Consider the following 13115-nt stretch of genomic DNA (forward strand, 5'->3'; position numbering starts at 1 on the left):
ATTCCCATTTTAGCAGTTTTATAGTCATTAGATTTTTTTTTTTTTTTTCAATTGTAGTGGCAGTTTTGAGTCTTTTAAACTGTGATATGGAGTGGGTAAAAACGGTCAGCAACTTCTATTAATAATATTTTACTACATTGATGTATTCAGTTTTTGGGGGGACACAGCCAAATAAATGGAAACAAAAATCAATGGGCTTTTGTGCCAATAATTCTAGGCATTAGTAATTTGCATAGTACTGTATTAATACTTGGTTGAGTACTTTACCCCCCTATAAAAACAAATAATAATTATAAAAACAAATACATACATCAATGTTTTATAGCAATATTTATTTATTTATTTATTTATTTATTTATTTATTTATTTATTTATTTATTTATTTTACTTTTTAATAGCTGTGTGTATTAGCCTAAAAGAAACTTTTCAGCATATGTAATAGATCAGAGGCTTCATAGCCTTGTGGTTAAGTGACTGAACTTTGAAGCTGAAGGTCATGGGTTCAATTCCTCTATTTTCTTTTCCCCCTTCACAATCATGATTTTTTTTTTTTTTTGGTGTGTGGGACACTGCTAAATGAATGGAAATAAATGAATGGGAGTTGTGATAATAATTATCTTATAAAATGATAAGCCTAAATATGACAATGATTTTTTTTTTTATGTTATTTTACTATTAGCCTTGAAAAAATGTTTTCAGCCATAACAGCCAAAAGGCTTCATAGCATTGGGGTTAGCTCACTGAGCTTTGACACACAAGGTCATAGGTTCTAGTCTTGCATTTTTTAAAAAAAAAATTTGTACTGTTAAATGTTCCACAGACAGCTGCAGCAACCTGCGCTACTAAAGACACAAGAGAGCAGGGCTGGACTGAGAGTCCAAATAGGCCCTGGCATTTCAGGTAAAACAGGCCCAACCAGCCTACACAGAGGCCCAAACAGACCCCACCAGCCACTAAATACTGACTTTCTATGGGACCTTATAGCAGCCCCTCTGGAATTTGCCAGAACCCACAGATTGCCAGTCCGGGCCTGCAAGAGAGGGGCCCCCGGTCATAACTAACTAGGATTGCAGACACCTGTAGCGCAAAGTAATTAGGGACCCGGCTTACCGGGGAACTAGTGTTGCCACCTGCCCGGTATTTTACTGGCCTGGCCGGTACATTTCATGGCTGATCCCAATGTTATTAATAGGGAAAAAAATTAAATATATAAGGGGGAGGCGGCCGACATTGATCCTCTGCTCCCCCCACCACCTTCACTACCAGGGCTTCCTCCAGAAATCACTGACAAGGGAGAGAGATTTCAAATCAGCGGCCTCGTTCTTCACAGACTCGCAAGACTCTTCTTCACGGACTTAGACCCACTAGAACGATCTCCGGAGTCGCTGGAGTCACATTTCCACTGTGCCAGTGCTACGTGCTTCTTACCAAGGACCACAGCTCCTTCACACACTGTCACGATATATGGGATAGAGCCAGGGAGGAGAAATCCAGCGCCAAACGATTGATCGTCGCCCTTTCTGAAGAGGACAGGAAGTGGAGTTTCAAGTTATTTATTAATAAAGGATTTGCGATTTTAAACTTTAATTTGTGTTTGTGGGTTTTTTTGCCGTATACTAACAAATTTTTTTTAAAAAATTTTGATGTTACTTGTCCTTTAACACAGGGGTCCCTGAACTTTTTTGGACCGGGGCCGGATGCAAAATTTTTTTTCGAGGACCAGGGGGTGGGGTGGGATTGGGGTCAGCGGGGTCAGGTTGTGGGGGTCAGCAACATAGTTGGATGCGCTGGCGTCCAATTCGGGGCGCGTCGGCATCCAATTCGACGCACTGGGTTCAGTGTCCACAGGCTGCTTCTGGGCTGCAGCCCGACAATTGGGGAACCCTGCTTTAACAGACCTTCCCCCCAACAAAAGTCCTACATATGTGAACACTGTAATATAAACAAACCCTGGTGCTTTTTAAATGCAAATGAGATGAGGGCATGTAATTAGTACAAAGCTCCTAGACTCAGTAACTGGAATGCACAATTAAACAATGAGGCAGGAGTGGGGGTTGGGTGTGCTGTACTATACCATGTGCTAAGTAGGGAATTGTCAGACCATTCAAATTAATTTACAATGCCTTCAATTCTTTGAGCAGAGATTCACCTGAGATCACTAAGGGCTCATACAGAGAAGCAGGTTTAAGCTGTATAACAGAGCATTCTGTCCCAGTGGCTTTTTGTCCTAATGAATGGCATTATGAGCAACAATCAGCATGGCTTTATGAAGGATAGGTCATGTCAGACGAATTTGATTGCTTTTTATGATGTGGTAAGTAAGATTCTGGACAGTTTGGGGGCAGTAGATGTGATCTATTTTGATTTTGATTTTGTCAAAGCGTTTGATACTGTGCCCCACAAATGACTGCTTTCTAAACTAAGGTCTGTTGGGCTTAATGAAGGCGTTTGCACGTGGATAGGAAACTGGCTACAGGATCGGTTACAGAGGGTGGTTGTTAATGGGACATTCTCTACTTGGAGTAAGGTTCTTAGTGGGGTCCCCCAGGGCTCAGTATTGGGTCCACTTTTATTTAACTTGTTCATTAATGACTTAGGGGAGGGTGTTGTAAGTAATGTATCAGTGTTTGCAGATGACACAAAATTATCCAGCCCAATTAATTCCATCCAGGATGTGGCATCCTTGCAACATGATCTTGACAAACTGGCAATCTGGGCAGCTAAGTGGCAAATGAGATTCAATGTTGATAAATGTAAAGTCATGCACCTGGGATGTAAAAATATCCAAGCCACTTATACCCTTAATGGGACTGCACTAGGCAAATTCATTATGGAAAAGAACCTTGGATTCCTTGTAGATGATAAACTTGGCTGTAGCAAGCAATGCCAGTCGGCAGCATCAAGGGCAAATAAGGTCTTGAGCTGTATTAAAAGGGGCATAGAGTCAAGGGAGGAGGGGGTCATTCTTCCACTGTATAGAGCACTTGTAAGGCCCCATCTAGAATATGCCATACAGTTTTGGTCTCCATCACTCAAACAGGACATTATTGTATTAGAGAGGGTACAGAGAAGGGCAACTAAGCTGGTAAAAGGTATTGAAAATCTTAGCTATGAGGAAAGACTGGCCAAATTGGGGCTGTTCCTCTGGATCAACTGGCAGATAGGTAGTTAATAAAAAAAAAAAAAGGTTGAACTCGATGGACATGTGTCTTTTTTCAACCTTACTTACTATGTTACACCACATGACAAAGTAGAAACCTTTGACTCATATTTCAAAACTCTGTACGCCACTGACACTGAAGCAGACATACAACACTACCTTAGTCAAATCACCATTCCTATACTGACAGCATCCCAGAGGGACACCCTTGACTATTCTATCACTAAACAGGAACTGCAGCAAGCTATCAATGTCTTAGCCCCCGGCAAGACTCCAGGTTCAGATGGTATACCAGTAGACCTATACAAGAGTCTTTCTGATGAGCTAATCCCCCATCTACTGCATACCCTCACAATGACGACTCAAATTCTCTCCCTCCCACCTTCCGTTTTAGAAGCTATTATTGTTTTATTGAAACCCCAAAAAGACCCACAATATTGTAACTCATATAGGGCAATATCCTTACTCAATGCTAATGCTAAGATATTGGCCAGAGTATTAGCCAGCAGGTTAGCTAAGGTTATGCCAGACTTGATCCACCCCGACTAAACTGGAGACTATTTTTCAATCTGCAAACTATGCATGACAATGCAGGCTCAAGGGTAGTAAATGTATCTAAATATCTAAATTTGGCCTTGGGCCCAAGTTGGATGAGCTGGATACGAATACTGTACTTGGCTCCCGTAGCACAAGTCAGGGCAAACAGAATAACATCTAAGCCATTTCCACTTGCCAGGGGCACCAGACAGGGATGTCCTCTTTCACCCCTGCTATTCACCCTAGCAATTGAGCCCCCAGCAATTCTAATTCAGCAAGCTCCCACGCTCGAGGGCTGGTGCTTGGGACCAGTGGAGGAAAGAGTCTCCCTTTATGCAGACAACCTATTAGTGTATTTAGCAGACACAGGCCCCTCGCTAGATACCCTAGCCACCATTATAGCTTGGTTTCGGGACTCCAGGTCAATTAGGACAAATCTGCCTTACTACGAATAGATCCAACACCCCTCCCTGCTCTGCCACAGGAAACCCCCAATGACAGTTGAAGGGTTTAAATATCTGGGAATCAATATTCACCCAGATTTAAATACCTTTATACCATGTAACCTTGATCCAGTTTTAACCTCTCTGACTACTATCCTTCCTGTATGGACCAAATTCCCTCTAACACTTTCGGGAAAAATTAACTGTAAGATGGTATATCTACCTTGATTTATATATTTATATATTTCATAACTCACCCATCCATATCCTTAAAAGTTTTTTTAAAACCGTTAACCAGGTCCTGATACAATTTGTATGGGGAGGTGAGACACTCAGACTAGCCTGGCATAACTTAAAGGAACAGTTCAGTGTGAGAATAAAAACTGTGTAAATAAATAAATAAAAAAAAATTCTAATATAGTTAGTTGGCCAAAAATTTAATGTATAAAGGCTGGAGTGACTGGATGTGTAACATCATAGCCAAAACACTACTTCTTGCTTTTCAGCTCTATAACTCTGAGCTAGTCAGTGACTTGAAGGGGGGCCACATGGTACATATCTGTTCAGTGAGTTTGAAATTGATCTTCAGCATTCAGCTCAGATTCAAAAGCAACAGATATGATCAATGTGGCCCCCCTCAAGTCTCTGATTGGTTACAGGGTAACCAGTCAGTGTAAACCAAGAGAGCTGCAAAGCAGGAAGTAGTGTTCTGGCTATTATGTTAGAGATCCAGTCACTCCAGCCTTTACACATTACATTTTTGGCTAACTAACAATATTAGAAACATTTTTATTTTGCACAGCCTATCTATTTACCCAGTTTTTATTTTTACCCTGAACAATTCCTTTTAACGCCCGCTACTAAAGATGGGGGACTGGGACTACCAGACTTATACCTCTATTACCTAGCCAGTGAGCAGCACTATATCAAATGGTGGTTTAGAGCAGACCCCTACAATCCGAATACATGCCTCAGGCACTGGCTGTGAGGTCATTAGAAGGTCTTAGACATCTTCCATACAGAGCAATCACAGATCATGATGAACTTCCAGCTGGTATGAAAACCTTGAGGAAGGCCTGGAACCTAGTACTTAAAGGGAATGTTCATCTTTGAGATAACTTTTAGTATAATGAAGAGAGTGATATTTTGCGACAATTTGCAATTGGTTTTAATTTTTTATTATTTAAGGTTTTTGAGTTATTTAGCTTTTTATTCATCTACTCTCCAGTTTGCATTTTAAGCAATCTGGTAGCTAGGGTCCAAATTACCCTAGCAACCATGCACTGCTTTGCATAAGAGACTGGAATAGGAGTGGTCTGAATGGAAAGATGAGTAATTAAAAGCAGCAAAAACAATACATTTGTAGCCTTACAAGAGCATTTGCTGTTTAGAAGGGGTCAGTGAATCCCATTTAAAAGCTATAAAGAGTCAGAAGAAGAAGGCAAATAATTAAAAAAATATAAAAAATAAATAATGAAAACAAATTGAAAAGTTGCTTAGAATTGGCCATTCTATAACATACTAAAAGTTACCTTAAAGGTGAACCACCCCTTTAAGTACTACCTGCAACATTCTCCAATCCTAACACCTAATATACCTAACTCCCATCTTACCCCTTATATAATTGCTTATAAGATGTCCTAGATGGAACCACACTTGGTTCCTATGAGTTTTTTAAAGAAAGATCTGCGGGACTCTAACCTATCCCGTTTCTGATACTTTCAGCTCCAAGCAAAATTTGGCGAGTGGACATACAAATCTCCCAACCTCAATTTGGAAATGTTCCTTGGCCTCCCATACTAACCAAACCAATTAACAAACATATAAATCTCTACTGCAAACAACCCCTCCACCACCCTTCCAGAAAGCCTATCAAAAATGGCTGATAGATATCCCAGGCCTCACTGAGGAAGACTGGGATGAGGCAACAGACAGAAGCTACTATTACCTATTCTCTAAATGAGATAATTAATGCAGTTAAAATGGCTCCACCAACTCTACCTCACATCCGTGCGACTAAGGTCCATGGGACACAACCCAGGTGCAAAATGTCACAAATGTGGGACAGAAGGGGCAAATTTTCTACACATGGCCTGGTCCTGCCCATTGGTGGCCACATTTGGGCAGAAGTTATGAATATACTTGCAGATAATTTAGACTTTCCCAAGCTGCTAACACCATAGGTGAGTATACTAGGGATCTCGTAAAAAGGTCCCCTGCTATTTGTTTATACTGTACTTGTAAAGTGTAATTGTGTCCCCTTGCAAGCACCTTTTTTCCAGAGAAAACAACCCCAACCTTGACAGTCTACCCTCATAATTTAAGTCTTCCATACTCTAACCAGTTTAGTTGCGTGTTTCTGCACTCTCTCCAGCTCATTTATATCCCTCTTAAAGGGGAACTATCGCAAAAATGAAAATTTTATATAAGCTTCCTCAAACTGAAGTAAGAAACTTTCTAAATACAATGAATTAAAAATTCTGCATTGTTTCTGAAATAATCAAGTTTATATTCACTATTCCTCTCTCAGCATTCTGTCTTCATGCAACAGTTGGGTGTCCCTCTATATGATCCAATATATCTTATAGGGAGGCTCCTTTCCTATTAGATGTATTAGAGCTCCCTCAAATAACTGGTTCCAGAACAAACAAAATCTAACAAAATAACTGCCTTTTGCATAAATCCTGCATTTAGAGAGATTTCTGATGATAGGAGTCCCCTATAAGATATTTTGTATCTAACTGTCAATGATTGTCTGACACCCAACTCCTGAATGAAGACATAATGAGGAGAAACAGATGCTGAGAGAGGAATGGTGAAGATAAACTTGATTATTTCAGAATACCATCTGGACACCCTATTGATAAACAGGCCCCTTATGCAATGCTTATGCTGATTGCTATAGCAACCAAAAGATTGAGTGAAGCACCACCTAAAGGTACATGGTCTAAACATCCTGTAATGGATAAGATAATGGCATGTGTTTTGTTTTATGTGTATATGTTGTATATGTTTTAAAACAATAAAATTTTACCTATAACAAAAAAAAGTATTATTCATATTTTTAAGCATATGTTACACAGGGCATATTTCCCAGCTAGCATTTTTTAGCTGGTGATGAGCTTTAGTGAAGAGGTCTGGAGATAAGTAAAACAAGTTTAAAGGGGACCTGTTACCCTAAGAAATAATTCCAAATTATTTTATATCATGTTCATTGAGCAAAATACACTTTACTTACACTATATAAATATGAATTATGTTGTTTCATTCAGCTTTGGGATTAACAATCACAGCAAACAGTCAGCCACCAATTGTGTATTTTAGTAAATTTCCCAAGCCCAAATGTCCTTAATTTACCAATAATTATTCTTGATAAAATCAGAATGAGAAAAAACTGTAACAAAATCGAGTGTCAATCTGAATCATACAACTTTTTTGAATTGTCACTCCAAAAACTTAAATTTCCGTTTTTCCTGAAAAATTTATTTAATAATTTATTTAATCATTTATTGGATTATAGAAAGCAAACCAATGCAAACAGCCCAAAACTATTGAGAGTCCTGAAGATAAAAAACATGTTCCAATTGTTAAAGGGCTATCTGCCATTAACTTCTACATTTTGTCAGGTTTTAACTTGAGTATTTTTGGTTGCCAAAGGTTGCCAAATGAGCAGAACTTATATTATCCAGTTTATAAATAAATGAATGACTGAATGAATGAATGCAACACCTGGGTTAGTAACAACTGTTATGCAGTCACTAGTAACAAAACACATTAGAAACTCCAGACATAAAAGGATTGCTTTCCCATATACTGAAATATATATAGCTGGGCAACTATGTTAAAATCCTGCCTGGTCTGGCCAGTCCTACATTCACTTTCATCTGATGTGATGTGTATTTCATTATTATTATGTTAGGGGATATTTCTACTGTACACCACAGGTATCACCTGACTAGTGTTGGACATGATTGGAACTAAAGTCCCAATTCTGTTGTGCATATAGATTTGTTGTGAAGTCCCAATTCTGTTGTGCATATAGATTTATTGTGAAGTCCCAATTCTGTTGTGCATATATGATTGGAACTAAAATAAGTAGCTGGCCACTGGTCCTGGTCAGCCACATAGTCGATTCCACCTAGGAAGGCACTCAGGTGTGTCAGTTACCTTTTGTCCCTCTCCTCCCAGTGGAATGGAAGCCTTAAATCTCAATCTGGGACTTCTAGTCTAATGAAAGGACAAAACAATTCATGAAGATCCTACTGCTATAGCAGAGAGCATTGCTTTATGAGGAAGGCATCCCTGAAGCTTGGGAATTGCCAAGGAATAGGAAGAAAGAGCAAGGGAGATCTGCATGGAAGATCATATAAGGTTGGAGTGGTATGATTATATACTGTAATTGTGGAACTACGAAGAGAATCCATAGGCTGCACATGAGGGGTAAGATAAGATGTATTTTTGAACTGAGTCTTCTTAAGAAGCTACACAGTCTTATTGTTAGCCTGCTTTTGAGTGCGTTTATGTGTTATATATACTTCCCAACTGTCCCACTTTTTATCCCGCTGTCCCACATAGCAGGTTTAATGTCCCAATTCTTGTGTCCACACAGTTATTGTATATTAGGAACACGAGGGTAGAAAACACGTGCTAGCAGTCTCTGATATAACACTGGAAGGTTATTCTGGTCATCCTAATAAGCTGTCCACTTTGGGGTTCACATTTGTGATCAAAGCAGAATGTAATTTTGAGTAAGACAGTATACTTCTGTAAAAAAAGTACTTCTGAGAAGTTGTCATTTTTCTTGGATTGTAATTATCAACAAAATTAACACAGTATCAACATGTGTTTTCTTCTGCTTTGAAAATGTATGTTTCTTATTGTCTTATAACTGCCTATTGATATAAACTTGAGCCTCATTGTGAACGCTGGTTGCATTGTAGCACCTCTCAACAGCATCTGATTTTGGAGGAGCAATCCTAAATAACAATGGGTTACCACTGCTTTAGCAATAGAATTCCTGACATGGCTTGGTTGCTCTCATATAATTTTTATGAACTTACAACAATGGGCCTTACATATATTTTGGGGTGTCTTAGCACACATTCAGGAGAATCATGATACCTCACCATTGAAAATGAATCTTTAATTAAGGTTACCATCCTAAAGGGCTTTTTGAATAAACAGGTATGGAACTTTTTATCCAAAATGCTTGGGACTTGGGATTTAACAGAGGTTTTTCCTTAATTTGGAACTTCATACTTTCTACTAAAAAATAATTTAAACATTAAACAAACTGACTATGAAGATTTTCATTCATCCAGGTCATGGTATATTTAGTATAGGTCAATCTAAAAACAACCGGACTTGCTGAGTAATCAATGAAGACGTTTCACTACTCATCCGAGCAGCTTCTTCAGTTCAATTGACTGGTGTGGGAGGTTTCGGCATATAAACTCTTCCATTGTAAATGGATTAGTGGAAGAGTTTATATGCCGAAAACTTCCCACACCAGTCAGTTGAACTGAAGAAGCTGCTCAGGTGAGTAGTGAAACGTCTTCATTGATTACTCGGCAAGTCCAGTTGTTTTTAGATTGACCTATACTAGATATTAAACAAACTGAAAAGATATCTTAGTTGGAATCAAGTACATTACAGAGAAAAAGGAAATACAGTAGTAAGGAATTAAATTATTTAATTAAAACGGAGTCTATGGGAGACAACCTTCCTGTAAATCAGAGCTTTCTGTGTTTTTTCCCCATTATTGGATCCTATAGGAGATGTTTTTATATATGGGACATTAGGGAATTAAGTACATTGCAGTTCTGCAGACGGATGAATTTAATGGCACCATCTTTATTCTGAGTCCAGTTAAATCTGAAGTTAAAATACATTTTGTGCTTATAGACCTGAATACGGGTCACATAGCAAAAAGACTATTTTTTCTCTCCCTTTTTGTTAGCCCACCTTCTGGGAATATATCAGTGGTGAAGAAAACAGTGGACAAGTTGTTGAAGGGATATGACATCCGTCTGCGGCCAGACTTTGGAGGTAAAAAATAAAATATTTAGTGTTTCCCCAAAGTTGAGCATTTTATAAAGATTATTTTTAAAGGGGACCTGTCACCTAGACATAAAAAGCTGTATAATAAAAGTATTTTCTTTATTAAAACATACTGAAAAATCCAAGTTGTCAATTATATATTGCAATTAATTACTTTCCCTTTCCACTTACCAATTCCTAGATGTCACTTTACTCCTTAAATTTCTCCTCCCTCCTCATGGGGGCAAATTTACTAAATTGCGAAGTGGCTAACACTGGCGAAAATTCGCCAGCGATGTAGATAGAGTACCACAACTTCGCACCCTATGAGTATGGGATACTCTATCATACTCTATCATACTCTATAATGTGCCTCCAAACATGGAATCTATGAAAGTGTTGTCATTTTTTAAGACTGGTCTACAAGATAATTTTTCATGGTCTTCACAGCTAGTCACTACCATGCACTGACATTTGCCACTCTGGGGGACTGAATCAGTTGGAAATGAATAATGTATGTGATTTATACAAGTTCCTTTTATAACTATTTATAACTATATAATTATATCCTATATAATTATATAACTATATAACTTTATTTTTCAGGATAATCAACCTTTTTAAAATCTAGAGGGATTTTTGTGTGATTCCACTTAAATATAGTCTTCTAAGTGGCTAAAAAATATATAAATTGTTTCATAATATAGAGACATATATCAGAAACAAATGTTCTTTTATGCATAAAATTTATTTGGAAAGTCATGTGTGTCCCAAAAGCATCAGTACCAAATATCTGTAGTTTTATGGAGCTTTCCCGCTTCTATAGCTCAAAAACTCTCAGCAGTAGTCTATGAAATTTTCCAAAACACAGCTCCAGGGATCTTCATATTTTAGATTTAAAGAACAAAAATTCCGCTAACAGAAGTTATGCCTTAGGAAACCATAAATAGTTATATAGTTAAATTGGGTTAAAAAAAGACAAAGTCCATAAAGATCAACCCCTCCAAATGAAACCCAGCATCCATAAACACACCCCTCCATAACCTCACATAAATTATTTATACCCATAGTTATAATAACTATAGAATTTAGTATCACAATAGCCTTTGATATTATGTATGTCCAAGAAATCATCCAATAAACTCTTAAAAGCATCAACAGAATCAGCCATCACCTGGCAGGGCATTCCACAACCTCACTGTCCTCACTGTGAAGAACTACCTACACTGCTTCAAATGGAAGTTCTTATTCTTTAGTCTAAAGGGGGGTCCTCTGGTGCAGTGATCCTCTTTATAAGTAAAAAGGTCCCCTGCTATTTGTCTATATGATGCTTCAAATGAAGTTTTTTTCCTCTAGTCTGAAGGGGTGTCATCTGGTGCAGTGATCCTCTTTATGGGTAAAAAGGTCCCCTGCTATTTGTCTATAATGTCCTCTAATATACTTGTAAAGTGTAATCATGTCTCCTTGCTAGCGCCTTTTTTCCAGAGAAAACAACCCCAACCTCTGCCATCACAATTGAAATCTTCCATCCACCAGTTTGTTGCATGTCTCTGCACTCATCCAGTTCATTTATATCCCTTTTGAGGACTGGAGGCCAAATCTGCACTGCATACACCAAGCGAAGCCTTACCAGAGACCCATAAAGAGGCATAATTATGTTTTCATTCCTTGAGTTTTTATGCAATACAGTACTTTTTGCTTTAGTGTCCACAGAATCACACTGCCCTGAATTAGACAACTTGAAAAGCAAAGGACCAAGTACAGAGCCCTGCAGTACTCCACTAACAACACTGGTCCAATTAGAAAATGTTCCATTTACCACCACTCTTTGTAATCTATCTTTTAGCCAGTTCTCCATCCAAGTACAAATACTATGTTCCAGGCCTGCATTCCTTAATTTAACTAGTAATATTCTGTGTGGCACTGTATCAAATGCTTTAGCAAAGTCTAAGTAAATCACATCCACTGCCATCCCAGAACCGAGGTTCCTGCTCACCTTCTCATAAAAAAAAAAATTAAGTTGGTCTGGATCTAACTTAATTTCTATCATGCATAAAACCATGCTGGCACAAAACTCTTCGTATTATGCTTTGCTATGAAGTTCAGTATCGTATCCTTTATTAACCCTTCGAAAAGCTTTCCTACCACTGACGTCAGACTAACTGGCCTTTAGTTTTGAGGCTGAGAACGAGATCCCTTTTTGAATAGTGAATAGTTCTCACTCCCATCTTCTTCACACAATCTGGCAAATCTGTTGGAATGCATAACCCCAGAGTAGCGCCTTCCTTTTGCCAACACTAGATTTTCTAACTGTCACCCATCTTACTGTCTTATCATCCTGCTGCTGTTTTGTTCCCCCCAAACTGTCTGACCCAGCTAGGTTCTGCTCAGTGAGCAAGATACTCCTTTCAAGTTTGTCAATTGACCACAATGTTTGAATTTGTTGTTCTACTGCTCTAACTCAAGCCTCTAAAGTGTTAATTTGCTCACAACCACCACAGAGAAATCTTGTTCCAAATCTGCACGCAAATGGCAGACTGTGCACTAGGTCAGACCTTCAATCTTGCTAGCACTCATTATCCCAGTTACAGATCTTCATGTTTGGAAAGAATACGTTCTGACTAATCCAAAATAGGCGAATATGCCTTTTATAGTCTTCAATGGAGTTTTCATGTGATAAACCATGAGATAATTTTTTCTCATAGAATTGCATCCTGGCTCAATGGGTCAATCAGGAGTTGAATAAAGAGATATGTTTCTCATCGATCATATCTCATCTCTTTCAGGTGATCCAGTTTCTGTGGGGATGAGTATACACATCTCAAGTATTGACCAAATATCTGAGGTCAACATGGTAAGTATTTATAAGGTACAGTATTGAAGTTTGTGAATATTATTCTCAAATACAGAACATGGAAATTTGGTGTGCATTGACT

General features: G+C 38.4%; 1 protein-coding gene across 17 annotated transcripts in view; it reads left to right on the top strand.

Annotated features, from left to right (window-relative positions):
- The window catches only part of LOC108700058 (gamma-aminobutyric acid receptor subunit beta-4), a 252484-nt gene that overhangs the window by 86713 nt on the left and 152656 nt on the right, over positions 1-13115 (top strand). For 10 of the 17 annotated variants that reach the window (XM_041574958.1, XM_041574967.1, XM_041574957.1 and 7 more), the window contains 2 exons: positions 10100-10188; positions 12966-13033. In XM_041574958.1, the coding sequence (XP_041430892.1) occupies positions 10100-10188; positions 12966-13033 (157 nt within the window). Of the gene's footprint in view, positions 1-2283; positions 2315-10099; positions 10189-12965; positions 13034-13115 lie in introns of those variants that run through there. The other 7 variants (XM_041574966.1, XM_041574970.1, XM_018232924.2 and 4 more) reach the window with 2 other exon arrangements.

This window comes from Xenopus laevis, chromosome 8S (assembly GCF_017654675.1).
Source record: "Xenopus laevis strain J_2021 chromosome 8S, Xenopus_laevis_v10.1, whole genome shotgun sequence".
Taxonomy (NCBI): Eukaryota; Metazoa; Chordata; class Amphibia; order Anura; family Pipidae; genus Xenopus; species Xenopus laevis.